General features: G+C 44.6%; 1 protein-coding gene across 15 annotated transcripts in view; it reads left to right on the top strand.

Moving 5' to 3' along the window:
* Positions 1-19,537, top strand: part of CELF2 (CUGBP Elav-like family member 2) — an 830,774-nt gene that overhangs the window by 761,523 nt on the left and 49,714 nt on the right. For 14 of the 15 annotated variants that reach the window (XM_086714978.1, XM_086714986.1, XM_086714987.1 and 11 more), the window contains 3 exons: positions 5,006-5,085; positions 9,169-9,327; positions 13,454-13,517. In XM_086714978.1, coding sequence (XP_086571104.1) covers positions 5,006-5,085; positions 9,169-9,327; positions 13,454-13,517 — 303 coding nt within the window. The remainder of the gene's footprint in view (positions 1-5,005; positions 5,086-9,168; positions 9,328-13,453; positions 13,518-19,537) is intronic. The other variant, XM_086714992.1, reaches the window with a different exon arrangement.

Genomic DNA, 19,537 nt, shown 5'->3' with positions numbered 1-19,537 from the left:
CCAGATTTGTGCCATGACACCCCCCCCCCCCCCCCCCAGGAATTGTCATGACTATCCACGGACCGCAGCCATTATCTGCCAGGCACACTGAGACCAGCACTCAGCAGATGTCAGGAGTCTGACTCTCTTGACGCAGTATGCCCGCATCTAAGTGCGCATTTTCCCCTTTTGGGGGGCAGTGACCCGTTCTGCCATCTCTTCTCATTTGGAAAACCTGGTTTGGGCTGCGTTCAGGCCCCTTCACAACACTCTGATCCCTCTGCAGTGGCAGGCCAACCCCCAGGCTTGCCGTATGAACCTTGTTTGAGAAAGCGAGCAGGAGGCCACGGAGTCCATGCGTGGGAAGTCACATGGGATGTTTGCTCTCAGAAGCAAAGCTCACGTCATCCAAGCCAGTGCAGTTAGTTGTCAGCGTCCCCTTAGCATGCTGATTTCCTAAAATACACATGTTCTCACTTACCCATAATCCCACAGTCAGAATGGACTATTTGGGTACAGTCTACAGGGTTTTCTGCACCATGGCAACGATTATCTGTAACTCGGAGACAATGAAAGAGTTTATTTCATTTTTCTTTCCCATAAAGTATAGTCAAATCTTCACTGCCATTTAAGGTAACTTTCTGCTTGTTTAAGAATATTCCAGCTGTGTTTATGGTGTTCCAACATTCTCCTGCCAAAACCCTTGACAAATGAATTGGCAATATTTTCGGGGATGTTGGCGAGCACAGACTGGTTGTAGCCATTAAATCCTCATTTGTTTCTGTTATATCTGATCAGAATATTAGGATCGGGCTTTTGACTTTAAAAGCATGTACACAGAGCAGACTCCGTTTTGATCACGACATTGTAGGCTTGCCCACAAAGTAGTATCTAAGCATATGTGGAAACTCGTATCAAATGCCCCTGGGTTATTAACTGCATTCTGTCATCTTCTTCTGAATACAATCTTCAAATCTCATCTCAGGGGTGAAACTTTGTAAACTCTTAAGTCCTATTCTGCCCTCAGCCTCAGGTGCCATAAACGAGTGATCTCTCCATGCCAATTTTAAATAAACTAACCCAACATCAGGGACAGTGCATTGGTGTGTTAGTTTTGATGCTCTCTTATTATACTGGTAGCGTGTGTTTTAATAAATCGTGCCACTGCTCAAAAGATACAGCAAGGAAAATTGGCTGCATTGAGAACTTTCTTTGGGAATTTATAAACAAGTTTTCCATAGGCTGAAAGCTCCTTCATGCTGCACAAGTTATTTTAAAGTATGCTTCCCTCAGTTGAAACATAGCAGGCTGCTGCTTCTCTTGCAAAGAAGCAGCAGAAAAGCAGGAGGCCCTGGCATTGTATGTGCCTTAAAAGTGCCTGTTCTCTCTCTTTCTGCAGACCAAGAATTCATCAAGTTCTCTCAAAATTCTCTTGCAGCTGAGAGAAAAGGTAGAACACCTGAGTGAAGACCGCTTTTCAGTTGAGGTGACAAGTGTAATAGATGTGTTCCAGAATCTTCTCTGTGACAGGGCCACGTGATTTCCTTAGATCCTGTCTGTAGGAGGAAATTACTTGGAGAAACCTTTCCCCAGTCAATCATTTATCTGTTTTAGCAGCAAGAAGGCAAAACCTCACCGAACAGGGAGGAGTTCAGCTCCTTTCATTTCTGTTAGCAATCTGTGACATTCTGAAAGTGGAGAGCATAAATAATTGTAAGGTAAATTACAGGTTGGCCACATTTAAGGAGGGAATTTTTCTTTTCCTCCCCACCCCCCCCCCATTATGTTTTTGGAGAGGCTTTAAGACAATAATATACAGGCTATCTTACCTAACAACAACAAAAACCCTTCATTTCCTTGGTACCTGTGTCTTTTTCTCTGTTGTAGTGTTTCCTGCATTTTGGTCAGTAGCCAGAGAACTTACTACTGAGACAGTACATCCAGTAATCTAGAACAGAGGAGGGCTGGCCCTGTAAGGTCAGAGCAGTTAATTCTGTCAAGACCCAGTGGGCTCCATTGTACCCCAAATCTTGTTTTTCATAAAAAGGGGCCAGTTGACCTAAGTTACTTTTGTCCAGTGGAAAGCCAGTCCTTTGGCTTGTAGAAGAAGCTAGCAGCCAGTCTTGATGCAAGGAGCTTATATGACCCTATATTCTTGAAAAGTCACAGATCTGAGGCCTAATCCTAAAGCCACATAGAAAAGAAAAATTAAAATCCAGCCATAGGACTAATACAGCCTCCTGTTTTAACAGAAGCCACAAAGGTTCACAAGCTACCAAACCATGAAACATTCAGTCCTGAAGTTGTAGAACTTCATCCAGAATGGCATAGAGAGGGGAATTTTCGACAAGTGCTCTCACTTTATAAACGACAGTAATTGTCTCTCCTAAGTAATTGAACACAGCACACGGTACCAAAGTTGACAGAGCCCCTGAGGAGATGGGTTCTCTCTTACTGCACCACTGCCAATAGAGTAAAAAGGTTAAAGAAGTCATCAGATTTGTCAGATCATTTTTCTGGATGCAGTAAGGGTTGTATAATTAGAAGCATCAGTCGAGCTTTTAATTGCAGGTTTCAGAAAGGAAAGAGCAATGGTTCGAGTTTATAGAGATGGAATTTTATCATTCTATTGCTAATCCTTCTGAGACCAGCTAATTGCTATTTCTTTCTCACTAAGTTACTTTAAAAAGTTGTACTTGTTCTGAAATCGTGGTAAATGCATCAACTGTGCCTTATTGATTTCTGTTGACATTTTACATGTGTGGTTTTTTTTTTTTTATGCATTCTTAACCTCCTTTTGGAAACTGTCAGTTTGGCACATGTTCCTGGATAATAAGAGCAAACGAAGTGAATGACACAATCTCCATGACTGTTAAAGGCAGAGTTAGCCCAGGCTTCACACGATGTCCAAGATCTCTCCATTAGATTAATTGCATTTGCCCCCATTGTAGTCTCAAGAAATGGAAAAAGAAAATTCTTAAGTGTTACTTCTTTCTGTTAATGATGTCGGTGATATTCACAATGTTCTTGAAAGAGGGTATTACTTTGAGGTGGATGGTAAATTTGGGGCTAATTGTAGAGCTGAGTTGGAATACAGAAGCCAAGTAGAGGTGGTATCCTATGTCCCACACTCTTACCCACATCTTCTAGATGCCTTAGAGAAGGCTCCAGATAGCTTTACTGATGACAGAAGCTACAGCCAGTGGAGGTGCAGACAGTGTGCTTCACTAGTGAGTTTCACTAGCTGCTATAATGTCAGAGAAGTGTATGAAACAGCTCGGCATTCATAGCAAGCTAGACTTCAGGCTTCATAAGGCCAGCTGGACCGGGAGGTGAATGAGAGGTGAATCTCCCATGTACTAAGAGTTTTGTTGTATTAAAAATTACAGCATGATGCAAAAAAAAATGCATTGACTTATTTTCATGACTGGATGTTTTTGTGCTTTGGGGAAAATGGACAGGTGTTGCTTTCTCTTATTGCTGTTTGATTAAAAGGTGCTAATGCAGTATTGACTTGATAATCTCACCAGGTACACATGCAGAGCAAATGAAGAAAATCTATTTGATGGCTCAGAAATTGACTTACATAAACCAAACAGTCCACTGGCTGTTTGGATGCGGAACAACCTATTTGGCTTACTGGCCACAGGGCAAGAGCCAGAATCCCACTTCCCGCGCATTCACTCCGAAATGACAACAGGCTTCAGCCACTCAGTGTTTAGATCTGCCTCATTTGGAAATCTTTTAAGTAGTAATAATAATAATGTTTTGAAGAAATTGAGTGGAACACTAAATTATTCTCTGATACCTAAGTTCAAACTGTGCAAAGCTAAAGAAGCTGAAAATCAATGCACTTTTAAAGTCATTAGAGATCATAAGTGAAATAAGTCTGCACTGCTTTAGCTAAGCTTTTAGTGTGCTGTGCTATTATTATAAAATCAGCCTGAATCTGCATTAATTTCACAGTCTTTTTCTCGAAGAAGCCCAAGGGTGCATGATGAATAAAATGTAAATTTCAGAAGGCCGTGTTTTTATTGGTGAAAAGGGCAATGAGCCATGTAGTTGGAGCAGTGACCTGCATGGTGGCCAGCACTTGTACAAGGAGCAGGCAATATAGATTCTGGTTATTTTCCAGCATGAGAAATAAAGAACCACGGAAAGTTGAATGGGTCTCCCAGGAAGCATTCAGAGAACTGTACATTGTCTTGTGTACGTGAGACGTTAGGCCAGATCTCTGATGCATCTCTGAAATCACAACTTGGAAAAGTCATAAAGATTTTATACAACTCAGAAACCCAATGCAGATAAAGGTTTGCCTTATATGCACTGTTGAATACACTCAGAGTAATAGAGCATTTGTTTTTGTTCGTAATCAATAATTACAAGTTTGTGCAGGATGTGGTGTATTTCTTTGCATTTAAATAGCATCAATGTATATGTATACATATATATGTTTTAACAACCCAGAAGAGATTAGATCTATTTATTTGCTCACATTTCGAGCTCTTGGAATTTATTTGCTAATTTGCCCTTGGTGTGAGGATTTTATTATTTGCTGCTTAAAAATCAACGCTAAAATTTGAAATCCAAAGCCCAAATGTGTGGATGCCCTAAGTAAAGATAATCAGCCAAGGAGAAAATGTAAAATAGCAACTTTTTATTTTAGAAAATGCAAACTAGATCTTGCTAATTTCAACCCCCCCCCCCGCCCCCGTGGCTAAAAAAAAAAAAAAAAAAGGAAAAATAAAAGATAAAAGTACCTAACTGCTTTCCCCTCATCTCCATTTTAAAAAAGAAACTAGTCAATAAATAAATCTTTCTGCTTCGGTCAGATTAGCAAGTCCGCACTGTGAGTAAAAAGCCAACTAAGATAAAGCCAAGAGAGAAGTTGTTGATTTTTATGTACTACTGAGAACAGTGTCGTCCTGTGGCAGTTCTCGTAGACTGTGTTGGTTTAACAAGCGTCCAACCCTTTTGTCTTGTTGTTTTTTGTCTTTCCTGCTCCCTGTCCCCTTGTTCCCCACAGGCTGTGCGTTTGTCACATTTTCTACAAGGGCAATGGCACAGAATGCAATCAAAGCCATGCATCAGTCTCAGACCATGGAGGTACTGTATCATCTGCCCTTTCTTTGTTTTCTTTGTGCAAATGATGGGGAATGATAAAGCAGCTCTCTCCTGCGCGGATTGTTCACGTGACAATCACGGATTGACACTTGCACTATCTCTTCATTCATTCATATTCATCCTCTCTCTCTCTCTCTCTCGCTCGCTCTCTCTCTCATCCTCTCTCGCTCTCTTCTCTCTCTCTCTGAATTTTTCCCCTAATGACTTGAAATGCATTTAGTAAAACCTTCCACTTGCTGTACATTATTTTTTGAGCCTTTTATTGCAGTGGCCCAGGCCCTGCAACGTAGTGTCACGATGCAATTGAAACCAAGAATCATTCTCGATCTCTAAAGGATCGAATCTGTTCCTGGTCCAAGGTTGGTATGGAGTAAACCTTAACAGCCCTCACTCCAAATTGCAGCCTGCCCTGTGTCCATCACAGGGTTCTTTTTTTTTTTTCTTTTTTTTTTTTCCTCTCTCTCTTTTTTTTCTTTTTTCTTTTTTTAAATACGGGGTCATGTTCTCTTCAGTCCAACAGAATTGTGCTTTTGCATCAAGAATGTTGGGAGAAAATTAATACTTCTCCTACATTGTTTAACCAGTGAAAATATTAACGTTTGAGAATTCCTTAAAAAACGAGATTTGTCTTTTTACTAAAAAATGTGCAGTAAAAGAAACATAAAGGCTCAAATTTGGTCTCCTAATGAGAGATAGTGGCTTTGGGGGAAGATAAATACGCTGATGCGGGTGTTCACCCACAAACGTAGAGAGACAGCTCTGTCTAGCCTGTGATTTGAGTCTGGCCTTTCAGAACTTTGCACAAAAGCATTCCAAGAGTGATATGCTGTTACTTACTCGGTATTGTCTGATAGAACCATTTGGGAATGCATGTTCTGCCGTACTTGTATACCGTGCCTCTGTGTATGGGTGATCTGTTCCAGAGGTGGCCCTGTGGCGTTACCTGAAGTTACGTTTTCATCTTCCGAAAAGCAGAATATTTTCGATTTGATTTAATGTGCAAAAATTTCTTTATGGATTGTTTGCGCTTCTTTTTTACCTCCATTTTTGGGGGAGGGGTTATTTTTTATTTGTTTGTTTTGTTCGTTTTTTGCAATGCTGCATCTCCCAAAGCATGCTGGGAGCTAAGTGATCATTCTGCGTCATGTTTTGTGGGCAACTTTTTTTATAGTGAGCCGAAAGGTGGGTGGACAAGGGGGGCAAGAGTGTGCATGGCCTTGTCATTAAGTGTTCACTGTACTTTTCTGAGTTTTGATATCAGCATTGCAAAGCCTATTGTCTTTTTCGAGCTTCATTTTGACTTTGATATTCCTAACATATTTTATATAATCACTGTGTTTTCCTTTCAGTGCAATGCATTTTTAAGATACTCACACCCCCCTACCTGAAGGCAAGCTCAGGTGAAAATCGGCCACAATAGGAGATAATTAGCAGGACTTTGAAATTCCTAGGGATGCAGTCTTGTACGACACGCAGTCACAGGTTGATGCTGTGTTTGTCCCCCACTTTCTCTTCGGCTGTTCCATTATTGGGGATCAGTCTGAATCCCAGCTACATTTCAGTTTGGAGAGAAAAATGAAAGTACCATTAGGGAAAAAAAAAAGTCTTCACCTGTATTTACTATCTTCCATACATGTGCTTCATTCATAATTATTTTATTTCCTGTAACTTAGTGATTTGTACCTTAGATGATTTTTTAACCTACATTCTTTCAGCTCTAACCCAAGTACCTTCATCTGGGCCCCTGAGTACAGCTACAGAGGATGCTGGTCTGTGTTCTCCTGTGTTCCTACAGGGAGAAAGTTCGGGAACGTAGCTCAGACCTGGGTATGAACCCGAACTAAGGAAGAATAGGCTCAGAATGAAAAGAATCTGCTATGGAGAATGGGGCATATTCTAAGAAATCCTTGATCCTTTGGTTATTAACGTCTCTATTATAATTTAAAATCAAATTTGGTACATTTGTTTTTCATTCTGAACACCCATGCTCAAACAGAGGGGCCTCAGACATTTAAATGTCTTGTTGAATTGAAAAATACTGAAATAGAAGATTATATATTATGCAGTCACGTTATAGTTGTCCAACTGAAGTTCATCAGGGGTTTTTTTTTGTTTGGTTGGTTTTTTTTTTTTTTTTTAACTAATTTTGTTATTTTCAGGACTCTGGCTCACATCTTTAACCAAGATGTGTAATCTAAGAAAATTGAATTCAAAATTATTTGAATGTTAAGGTTTAAACGAACATGTTCTTAAGAATAATTAATTTTTATATCGTACCTTCTATTTTTCCACTTTCCTCCGATCTATGCCCAGCCCATTTTTCCTTTTTATGGCTTAAACAAGTTCTTTTGGGCCTAATTTTTTGCTTTTATATCATTTTTTTTTTGTATTTAAGGAAGAAAAACACAACAGTAAATGTCCTGTTAGGAGGAGATGCTGTCATTTGTTATGGAACAAATTTGATACAGCAGTAACAACCCTTTCCATACAAAACCCTCCCTCTGTATAATCTCCATCTTCAGAGTATTTTGCTCACTTTAAAGTGGAAGTACTGAAATATGGAGCGGAAGAAGAAAAATGAAGTATAGATTTTTTTTAAAGGTGGAAATATTATTTTTGTGTGGTTGACATTTAACATTGTGTCCTGTGACCGTGGCTCAAGAGCTGAAGACCGATACGCTCGCTGGAGGTTGACCACTGAAACAGCCACCTCATTTTTCTCACGTTGTTTTGGTAATACCAGACCCGCTAGCCTCCCACCTTCACAGCTACACCCCCAGTAACTACCCAAGGTGATGGGGGGGGGGGGCGGGAAGGCACACAGGTTTGTTTTCGAGGAGAGAGAAAAATGACCCAAAGGAAAGGGAAAGAGCTCGTTTAAATAGGAACATAGAATTTCTGAGAGGGGAGAAAGAAGTCTGTTATCATGCTGAGTTTCAACAAAAGTTGTTTTTTTTTTTTTAATCAGCTGGGTAGAATTATTTCTTTGTACCTCAGCAAAGTGTAAAGGACTTTAATGGTGAGGAGACGTGTAGGCAAGCCATGGTAAGAGGGAGAGGGAGGGAGGAGCTCGTGTCTCTGCAGAACGGTGGCCAAAGTCTCAGAGGTGTTCTGGGAAGGAAGTCTTCATGCTGGAGGCCATTATTTTCCCAGATGATCTTAGCCACTTCAAACATGACATGAATTCATCCTATTCTAGAACCCTGAGCCATTCCCTCACGCACTGCCCCTACTCCTTGCCTTTTAAAGGCAATGAAAACTGAAAAGCGTCTAGAATGGTGAGGTCCAGTGAGACAAAAAGCCAAGTCGGCGCCTCCTGCCATTTCAGATCCAGCTCCTCTTGCTAGAATATGCTTCTGAGGCTGGTGGTTTGTGGTAGCCCCAGGCAGGGTGGAGAGAGGAGATGCGTTAGAGAAGGAAGGGAGGCCCGTCTGCAAACACCACAGTTAGGTTGGTCGGGGCCTGCGTTCTCTCTCTCCTTCCCTCATCCACATTCCTAAAACAATCCACTTCTCCCCACCGATAGTGCCCAGTCGGGAAGATCCCCGCGCTCCTGAGTTCAAAAATGCATCACTGAAAATGGGAAAGAGTGAACAAGATACATGAGCGAGGGACGTTTTCGTCCCCATTATGGCATCTCTCCTTCTTTGTCCCCTGCTCACGTGTGGAAACAGGCAGACACACAGACGACTCTGTCTGTCAGACGAGCGGAGCACGAAGCTTAATTAAAGAACGTTGATAAGGTGTCTTGTCTCTGAGGAGGTCCCGGAAAGGTTGGAGGAAGACACACGAAGAGAGGAGGAGAGGCAGTTTAATAATCAGAGCAAGAAAGCAAATGGCTGCACCGACCACCAGATCCCCAGAGAAACCAGTGACAGTATCTGGAATTTTCTGTTGATGGTACTGGTCAGAGAAGAAGAAGGAATATCAAACCGTTTTAAAACCATTCCAGACCGTTCCGTGTGCTCCACGATAGTGGAGAAAGCTAGACCCGGTGCTGAGTGTCACGAGAGGCTTCCGCCAGGCGGTAACCCCCTCTTCACTTTCCGCTGTGTCTGACCACAGGGCTGCTCCTCACCCATCGTAGTCAAGTTCGCGGACACTCAGAAGGACAAAGAGCAAAGGCGCCTCCAGCAGCAGCTGGCGCAGCAGATGCAACAGCTCAACACTGCCACCTGGGGGAACCTGACGGGCCTGGGCGGACTCACCCCGCAGTACCTGGCGGTAAGTGCTGGGCCCGGGCCGCGAGGAGGGGGCCGTCCCGCCCCCCTGAGTTCAGAAAGAGTTCGTTTGGGGGCTCGTCGAGTCCCAGGACGTTAGTGAAGTCGGCGTTGACGCCCGTTCCTTTTTCCAAGTTAAATCGATTAGCTTCGGGATGTGACTCGTTTAACTCTGGCCTGGCCCAGGCCGCGGAGTCCCACGGGGCGAAATTTCTGACCGGTGTGGCAGAGAGACCGCTCGCGGCCTGGTCTGAGAAGGGGGCGCGGCGCGCTTGCCAGTCACGGCGACACTGAGGCGGGCGTGTCGCTGAAGAGAGGTTAGTGCGGTCCACGTGGGGACCGGCGGGATCCCGTTCCGCTTTGATCGGCCGTCTCAGCTCTTCCCTGTGGAACTGTGTTGACAAGATCAGATGTTTCCTCCTGTAGTTGAAACCCCCAAATTAGATCCTCCTTCAGGACGAATAAACCCAGTTCCCTCAACCATGGTTACATCGGTTTAAACTTTCATTTTCCTGTCATTCCTTGTGCTCCCCGTTTCTGTCAATATCTGGAGTAAAATACAGGGACCAGAATCTAAGACATTCCCCCGGTGAGATCTAAACAGCACAGACCAGTGGCCCCTAGTGTGGACTTGAAACTGTCTTTTTATTATTACTATTACTATTATTATTATTATTATTATTATTATTATTATATGAAACTTATTGTCAAATTAATTTCCGTACAACACCCAGTGCTCATCCCAAAAATGCCCTCTTCAATACCCATCACCCACCCTCCCCTCCCTCCCACCCCCCATCCACCCTCAGTTTGTTCTCAGTTTTTAAGAGTCTCTTATGCTTTGGCTCTCTCCCACTCTAACCTCTTTTTTTTTTCCTCCCCTCCCCCATGGACTTCTGTTAAGTTTCTCATGATCCACATAAGTGTGAAAACATATGGTATCTGTCTTTCTCTGTAGGACTTATTTCACTTAGCATCACGCTCTCCAGTTCCATCCACGTTGCTACAAAGGGCCGTATTTCATTCTTTCTCATTGCCACGTAGTACTCCATTGTGTATATAAACCACAATTTCTTTGTCCATTCATCAGTTGATGGACATTTAGGCCTTTTCCACATTTTGGCTGTTGTTGACAGTGCTGCTATAAACATTGGGGTACGAGTGCCCCTATGCATCAGCACTCCTGTATCCCTTGGGTGAATTCCTAGCAGTGCTACTGCTGGGTCATAGGGTAGATCTATTTTTAATTTTTTGAGGAACCTCCACATTGTTCTCTAAAGAAACTGTCTTAATGCAGCCTTACAGCGGCCCTTGTACTAACCATGTCGCACGTGAGGCAGAAGGCAGCTAACGCCGGTCTGGGTTTTCATTGGTTTTTACTTGAACTACTGCCGAACCATGGTGCTCCGGCCCCTTTTTCCGCCTTGGCACCTGAACACAGGACTTCACCTTGACTAGTATAACTTCCCCTCTTGAGTCTGGGTGGCGTGTGCTGGCCTCTCTCGGCACGCACGTGTGGGTGTGAGTGTGTGCATGCATGCGTCCACATGTGTTCTGTCCCGATCCTGTTACTTGACACGGTAACTGTCCCCCTCGGGATCGCGTGATCCGTTAGCCTCACCTTGTAACAGCCCGTGCACTTCCGTACAGCAGTCCTCCCTGTGATCTTGGAAGGGAAGAGCCTGCCTGTACCAGTGCAGACGGAGAGGCTCAGAGGGGCTCCGCAGCGTTTCCAAGACCGAGCTGCCGGGGGGCAAGTGGCACCTCAGCCCTCCGTGTGCTCTCTGTGCAGCTGGCTGCGGCTGTGGCTCTTGGCCCTCTCCTGGCCCACCCTGCCCGCCTTCCGGCGGGGTCTGGCTGTGATAGCTACTCGATACGTGTTTTCTCACTGAACGAGGCACGCTCTCCTCCCGTCTTCATCTGAGCCGTTAACAAAAGTGTGGCCTGAGTTGACTAGGCGCCTTCTAGCCATTTCTCTGTCATAGCCACAAAGGCACCATGAGAGATCTCCTCAGATGTCTTGCCGAGATCCGTATATGCCGTGCCGCATCGTCTTCTTGGTCTCGCCACCTTAACTCGTACAAAACGAGAAATGAGTCCAGCTTAACGGTGATTCGGTTTTCCCGAACTTGTGCTTTTCGGTCGTTCACAGGACACCTGTTTAATTGCATGTACCAGAATTGGTATCAGAGATCAATGTCAGGCTCACCTTCTTGTGATTTCTAAGAAACCAGCTTCCTACTCTGTCATTTCTAAAAACCAAGACACCTGTGCCTGTCCCCAGTCTCCTGGCACATCTCCCATGCCCCACGGCTCACAAAAATCTGTGGCACGTTTCTTTGATTGCATCTGCAGATTAGTTCTGTACCCTGAAAGAGAATTCATCTCAGCCTCGCTTGCAAAAACATACTTTCATATGCTCTTAACTATGTTTGCTTCTGCCACGGGCTTCCATTCTTTCTCTGCCATATCGGTTCTGCCCCTTTCAGTTGGAAGTCCCATTTCTTCGGAAGGGCCGTTGGCTTCTCAGGCCTTCCCTCCTTCTGTGTCGAGGGGTAGATTCTGACTCTGTCCCACCCGAGGATGGTTATCAGTGGGTGGAACCCTTGGCAATCGTTTAAGGACACTTCCCACGAGTTCCACACACCTCAGTTGGCATTATTAATTCCTCAAAATGGCCTCAAAGCTAACTTAATTTTACTTCTCTTTAATTTTTAAGCATACCTAATAGGAAAGGGAGTAAGGGCTCACAACTGCAAGAGAATGGGAAACCCAAGATACCAGACCCGAATAAAGGATTTCTATCAGAGCGGTTCATCTCTAACTTCTTCCTCCTCGTGTGTGTCTCTGGGTCTGTGTGTAATCCCTAGACAGTCTATCTCAACAAGCCAGGAGGGATGAGTGAACATCGCTGGCATTTTTTGTTACCTGTCACTGTTAATCCCCGTAATATCATTGTAATTGAGACTCGGGTTGAATCAGCCACTGATACTCCACTCCACTTGGTGATTTTAAGTCCATGGAGAGATGCTCAGTTTTGAATCCTACCCTATTGTAGGCCCGGTTTTGCACTGAACTGAAAAAAAAAATCTACCCTTACCCAGAGCAAGGACAGTGTTGTGTGGTTCTGCAGCACTCCAAATAAATTCTGAAAGCTGTTTTTGAAGTCATGAATTGGTCCTGTTCCTCCTGAGCATATAGTATCATAACATCCCTCAGTAATAAATTTGATGAATTTGGTATCCACGTACATTTGCGTATAGGAGAGAACTACGTGCTTGTTCCTATGTCTTTGTTGATCTACCTTATCCAAAAGAGTATCAGTAAATCCAGGTTAGTGGTATAGGACGGAAGTTAATCTATAATTCAGCTGAATCAGACAGATAAAGGAGCCCTTGAGGACAGCAGCCACCTGCCTTTACCTTGCGATACCCACTGATTGAGGGTGGGATGGGAGTGGGGTGTTTTTGAAAGCTCTAAGGAAAAGCTCAGAGATCCTGATTTTAACTTGGGCTTTAAAAGATGACAACACATCTGCCCAGCGTCATTGCACATCACACCAGATACTTGTAAGTTTTGACAAATAGTATGTTCCTCTCTGACGGTGAAGACCACCTTAAAATTGTGACCGTTGTCTTGGTCGTGTGGTCACCGGCGTAGCTGTGCCTACCTATGCTTATGTCCGTAGTTACCGTGGTGATGTCTCTGTTGGCCCAAGAGTCTTTGAGTTCCGTGTGCTTCTCATGAAGGACACCGAGCAGGGAAGGAAAGTGGGAGAGCGAGGGATGGGCTTTGATTGGCAGAGATGAGTGGTGGTAACCACTAGGCTACAGAGAGAGCATTAGTCACGCCGCGTTGGTTTCGATAGATTTAACACCTGGTTGTTAAAAAGACTAAATTGATTGTTTTAAGGCAGCAGTGTTAACTGAGTTTCCCCGGTGTCTGTGTTTCTTAATAGAGATTAGACATTAATATGGATTTACAGCCCCGACTCTGGGAGCCTTCTGTCCGTGAATAGTCGCAGCAAGCGGCTGGGTACGCGCGAGGGAGAGCGGGCGGGCCCCCGTGTGGCTCGGCGTGGCCCTGTCCTGTCCCTGCCTTGGTCTGACGGTCCACTTTTCTCTCTGCAGCTCCTGCAGCAGGCCACCTCCTCCAGCAACCTGGGTGCGTTCAGTGGCATTCAGCAGATGGCTGGTAAGTCCTGACACGTGCCTTTGCTGTTGAGCGTGCTGCTCAACCCCGTCTGCGTTCGGGGTGGGTTCAGAGGCAGAGAACGCCAGCAGGGAAGACGAACAGACAGCGATTAGCAGCCCTGTTCACTTTCTGACTTGGGTGTAAACATGAGAGTCTGCTGCTGGGGAGTCACTCGGGAGTCACTCTCCCACCTTGGGCTTCTCCAGCGGTGGGTGGGAGCCAGAGAGGCCGAGAAGCCCTGCGTAGCATCCGCAAGTGTTGTGTTTTGGTTTTGGTTTTGGTTTTTAACGGGATTGATTGCGGGGGAATTTCCAACAAGGTTCCTCTATCCGGGGGGCAGCCACCATGATTGACGTCCTTCTAAAATTTTAATAAGAAGCAGTCAATAAATATTCTGACCTCCATAATGAAAGCCAGGATCGCAGGCCTATCTTTGATACAGTTTGCCATCCCTTGATAACCACAGACAATTAACAGGGTGCCTTTTTTTACTTCAGTACCCCGGTTGACAGAATTGTGCATCAGAAGCTTTTATATGGAAGTATAATCTTTGTTCTTAAGAAAATCAAAGTGGGGCTGGATTTGAAAGCTGGCTCGTAAAGGATTTCTTTTTATAATGAGCTGTGTCAGTAGTAACTGAGGTGCAGTGATTAGTGAAGAAAGGTCACTCCTACTGTGTCACCTTCCAGGCTGATATCCTAACTTACACGGGGCCAGGGAAGGCGGCCCACGCAATAAATCAGAACACAGGTGCCATTAACCTGCCGTGAGGAACAGCGAGAAGGCTCTTCCCTTGTTTGATTCCAGAAAGATGGGGGAGAGAGGGCAAGGGGAAGAACAGATTTTTGGCACATTAGAATCAAGCACCATTTGTTTTTAATGAAGGACAGACACCCTGAGTCAATGAAATGAAACCTGAATATGCAGAATAAAAGCCAGATTTCTTTTGCTGTCACTACGAAAACTCCTTTTTTCTCATTTTTTTTCCTTTTTTTTTTTTTTTGCTCCCCAAATAAATATCCTTGGTTTTGTTTGTTTGTTTCACTTTGAATGGATCTGGAAGGACTTCCTCCTCACATGGGTTCTGTGATCGTCAGCCCAGCCTTCCCCTGCGGCCCCACAGGCTCATGGGAACCTGTTGTCTGATGGGATGTATTGACCTGTAGGGGGAAAAAAACAAACTGCCAACTTACTCATTGGGCTTTAAATCTTCTCGCACTGCCAGCTTATTTTTTGTTTTTTGTTTTTTTGGGGGTTTTTTTGTATAATACTGCTTTTCACTTATTAGGAAAAAATATATGTTAAAATGGTAAATTAAATCATTCAGCAGTATCTTTATGAACACAGTTTGGGAAGCTGGCTTTGGAGCGAGGAATCCCATTGAAGGGTTAATTTTTAGTTCTGTGAAGGGAATCAGAGAGTCATAAGTAAAATATTCAGGGAGTTTTCTGCGTTTTAAAGAGAAAACCTCCAGATTGCAAGCTCTAAAATAAATGTGAAGATTTGTCATATTTTCAGCCAGTGCAACATTTATTCTTCCTCCTAATAGTATGGACCCACCCAGATCCGAAATTAGGGTCTTTCCTTCGAGGAAGCCTCCGGCTCTTCCACTGCGGCACTTGAATTATGCAGAGAAGGTCACTGGGTCCTGAGGCTACTACCAAGTGCGTCTTCCCAGGTGGACACAGCGCCCTGTCATTTGTCATTAGACTCTGTGCTCCTCTGCCTTGACCACTGCAGGTCAGGGTGTTAGCATTTACATGCTCTGTGTGCTCATTTAAAAACTAAGGGTATCTGGGAGTGACCTTAGAAGGCGCATGAGCAGATGGCTAATTTAAAGCAGTCGGTAAATGCTCTGGGCCTTCCAGAATACCCCACTCTTGAACCTTCTTGAACCTTCCACATAGAAAATTCAGCACACTAAGTCCGTACAGGCTGTGAAATCAAATGCTGAGCGCTCCATTAGCTGCCTTAACATCACCTTGAATGTTTAGAGTATCAAGGATGTAAATGTCAAGGCTGCATCTGCTTGGTGAATTCCAGAAAGGGGGTTTCTTCCTTCATAGGGATAATCAGGTCTTATCCTCCTGAGTAGTTGAAGCTCTGTAGTTGGAGGGTTTTTTGTATATATATAAAATCAAGTTGTACGGCCTCCTGCTCTTTTGTTTTCTCCTGAAGTAGGACTTAACTTTTGTGTCTGCCAGTGACCCAGACCAGTATTCTAAAGTGAGCTGGGGGGCTGGGAATAGAAGTACCTCTCTGAAGGAGGCTTCCCTGACTCCCCACAGGAGGGTGGGGCACCCTAATGCCCCTTCCTTCCTCACTTTCCTCCCCCACCTCCAAGTCACCAGGCCCCAAGACTGGAATGGCCTGGGCTGAGGAACTCAGCCAACTCAGTAGAGACGTGCTACTGACTATTTCTGAGTGGATGTGTGAATAAATTTATAAATCGACAAACGCAGATTTGTATTTTGGATACATTCCCAGAGGAGCTTAACTTAAATGCCCTGTTTTTTTCAATTTAAGAAATTTGACTTTAGCCTTACACCTAAGCCCAGAAAACATTATATCAACTAATGGCAGTATCTTCACGGGTGAGCTGGCGAGGATTTGGCAGTAGTCGGTGCAATATCAAACATGTTACCAAGTGCGTGGACGTGGACATGACATCCGGTAGAAACGATACGAAGAAATCCAAGAGCCCATTTATCCCAAATCCCACCTAGGTTAAGATGCTCGTGGAGGCCTGAGGATGTGGCACAGCTCAGCTGGGCACCTCCACAGTTCACATGCCGTCTCTATGTCTTACGGAGCCACGTAATAAACCCACTTGTAAAACTCAGTCCAGCTTGGAACGCTGTCCCCAAAGAGAAAGAAATGTCATTTCAGAAACCAATAATATTTTTTTGTGAACAACTCTCAAAATAGAATGGTCTATCCTTCAGGAGATTGAGGTTTATCACTAGAATCTAAAGTGTCTCATTTCAATGAGTAAAACACTTTCTGCTTAAGGAGAAAATAAAGCCAAAAAAAAGAAGAAGAAAGAAAGAAAAGAAAAGAAGAAAAAGAAAGTGTAGATGACAAGTCACTAAGTATTTGTGTCAGGAGAATCGAATGAGACATCAACTATACTTTTTTCCCCAAAATAATTTACCATTTTCCTTTCAAGCTAAAAATAACTTCACATGTGTTTCATGATTTTATAGAAAGGGGCCTTTAGTGAATATGGAATTGAAAAGCAGAAGCTGGGGCGGCCCCGGGTGGCTCAGTCAGTTAGGCCCAGGTCATGATCTCACAGTTCGTGAGTTTGAGACCCATGTTGGACTCTGTGCTGACAGGTCGACGCCTGGAGCCTGTTTGGGATTCTGTCTCCTCCTCTCTCTGCCCCTCGCCTGTTCATATTCCCTCCCTCCCTCCCTCCCTCTCTCTCTCTCTCTCTCTCTCTCTCTCTCTCTCTCTCTCTCTCTCAAAAAATAAACATTAAAAATTTTTTTAAAATAAAAGCAGAAGCTAGATTAGGATCAAATCTTTAGAAGCTGAATGCATTCACTTACACTTTTGAAGCATCCTTGATTGATACTATTTTCCCTGTAAGAAAACCTCTCAGAAAAACTTGCCCATTCCTCCCTCAACTGTAATCTTTGTCCCATGAATTTCTGTAATCTCAGAAACTTGAGCTAAGAGTCTGGATTTTTTTTTTCTTTTTCCTGAAGAAAAAGGAACAAGGGAAAAGTGACTTTTCGGTCATTAATTTCTTTATAACAGCTACCATCTCCAAAGAGCATCGTGGTACATAAACAAGGGTAATATTTTACGATTTTGTTTTGAAAAGAGCTCCTTGGAATAATCATGCAGTTTATCCTCACAGCGGGCCAAGCACAAAACCTGCACTTTGTTACTACGTTGCAGTTGGGAAAATGAAGTATGTAAAGGTTAAATGACTGCGTGGGCCCACAAGTCCAGTAAGGGGCATAGTATGGGTTCCCAGATAGCACGAGGCTGAGAGGGTCATTAACAAACTTGCCCAGAGTCACTGTGCCAGTAAGTGGCAGGTCCAGATTGCAAATACATCCAAACCCTCAGCTCCCTACTGCCCAGAAGCCTGAAACGGCGCTCCGTGTCTCAGCAAATGCAGATACATTTGCATCAGCACGGGCTGTGTCGACTTTCCTCTGCAAAAGGTTTAACAGGCCAAGTAACAAATCCAAGCCCTGGATCAGTGATGCAGAGAGTAGTCCAGAACTGTGCGAAAGGAAGAGATTCAGAGACAGTAACAGGAAGAGTGCCTCGCTTCATTCTGGAAAGCATTTCACGAGCCTTGGGCTGTTTTTTGTTAGGGCAGTTGTTTTCTTTTCCCAGCGTGAGGAAGTGTTATCAGAGAAGTTAGAGACTTCACTACGGAGCTACAAGGAAGAGTTTATCTGTTGATACGCGAGAGAGGACTGCTGTATTTCCCATATTCAGTGCAGCTGGCAGTAATTCTCTCCCGGAATATCTGGTCTCGGTTTTAAAAGTATCAATGAGGGGGCACCTGGGCGGCTCAGTAGCTTGAGCATCTGACTCTTGATGTCGGCTCAGGTCATGATCTCACTGTTCATGGGTTCGAGGCTCAAGTGGGTGTCTGCACTGGTAGTGTGGAGCCTGCTTGGGACCCTCTCTCTCTCCTTCCTCCTCTGCCCCTTCCCATTGTCATCCGCATGCGCTCTCTCTCAAATAAACTTCAAAACAAAATTTTTTTTAATAAAGTAACACTGAAATTGTACGGTGCAAATGTTGGCTTCCAACAACAAAACAGGTCTCCTTTCATCAGTTTGCCATCCTCCCTCCAGAGAAGACCATCCTGGACCGTCTGTGACGAGGGGAGCAGAAGGGAGACTTTTGTAGTGGCCTGTACACGGGAGGGCCAAGGGGCTCGCTCTGGAGGCCCCCCGAGTGGTGGGGTGCGCATTTTGGATTCGCGAAGATGGCCTGGCCTTCCTGGAGCGGAGCCTCCCACCCTCTCACCGCAGACGCTTCCTGCGAATGTGCTAATAGGCCTTATGAGAACATTCCATAACCACCCATCTGTCACTTTTTAACAGACCTGATTGGCAAGCACTTGTAACAACTGACATCTGTTCTCGCTTATTGATATGCAGATTTATGGTAATTGCTACGAACAATAAGACACAAAATTACCTAAGGTGAACATTAAATTAAATTTTCATGCCCTTCTCCTTATAAATAATTTTTTTAAATCTTAAATTTCAAGTAGGCATATTGCACATCTGTTTCGTACATCATTTCTTCGTTTTGGGAAGGAGTTTTCTTTTCCCAAGTAATGAATGAAAAGTTGGATGCCTGTATTTCCCCAGTTATTTTTTTTTTTTTATCACCTTGATCCTGGCACACTGTGGGATTTCATAAAATATATTTAAACGTTTTCTATTTCTAGTCACCCAGATTATTGCCCCTAGTTTGCAGGGTGCCCCTCTGAGCCGAGTGCCAGGTGAGGTTAAAAATGGTTGCGATATTGCCACGTGCCAGGCCCCAGCCCGCTTCTTGGTGAGGCCGCCCGCCCCGTCTGGTCACCCCTTCCTATCGCTGTGTGGGTGTGACCGAGAGAGCCACCCGCAGGCAGACAACCAGGAGGGTCCGTGACTCAGGGGAGAGAGGAAGGAACAGGGTGGCTCACCTACCCCAAATAGACAAGAAAGCGACCGGAAAGGACAAATAGGAACGCAGAGAGCCCCAAAAGAAGGCTGGCAGGCAGGGGCCGCCAGTGTTGTCTGGGCCCAGGGAGGGAGCAAGTCTGTGGAGGAGAGGACCCGCGCCTCCCGAGCAGGCCAGTGTGCAAGCGTCTGGAGGTCAGAGAGCCTGCGGACCGTCCCATGTGGGTCCAAGGGAGAGGAAGGCTGGCCTCACGTAGCTTCTGGGTTGCTTTCCCTAAACGGGGCAGGTGCCTTTTCCAGAACAGCATGGCCCCCAGTGCCCTACCCTCATTAGGACATAGCACACGTGGGATGTCCACACTGGTCACA

Source organism: Puma concolor, chromosome B4, assembly GCF_028749965.1.
Source record: "Puma concolor isolate L17-30 chromosome B4, mPumCon1.1.hap2, whole genome shotgun sequence".
Taxonomy (NCBI): domain Eukaryota; kingdom Metazoa; phylum Chordata; class Mammalia; order Carnivora; family Felidae; genus Puma; species Puma concolor.
This window is presented reverse-complemented; position numbering and strand designations above follow the sequence as displayed.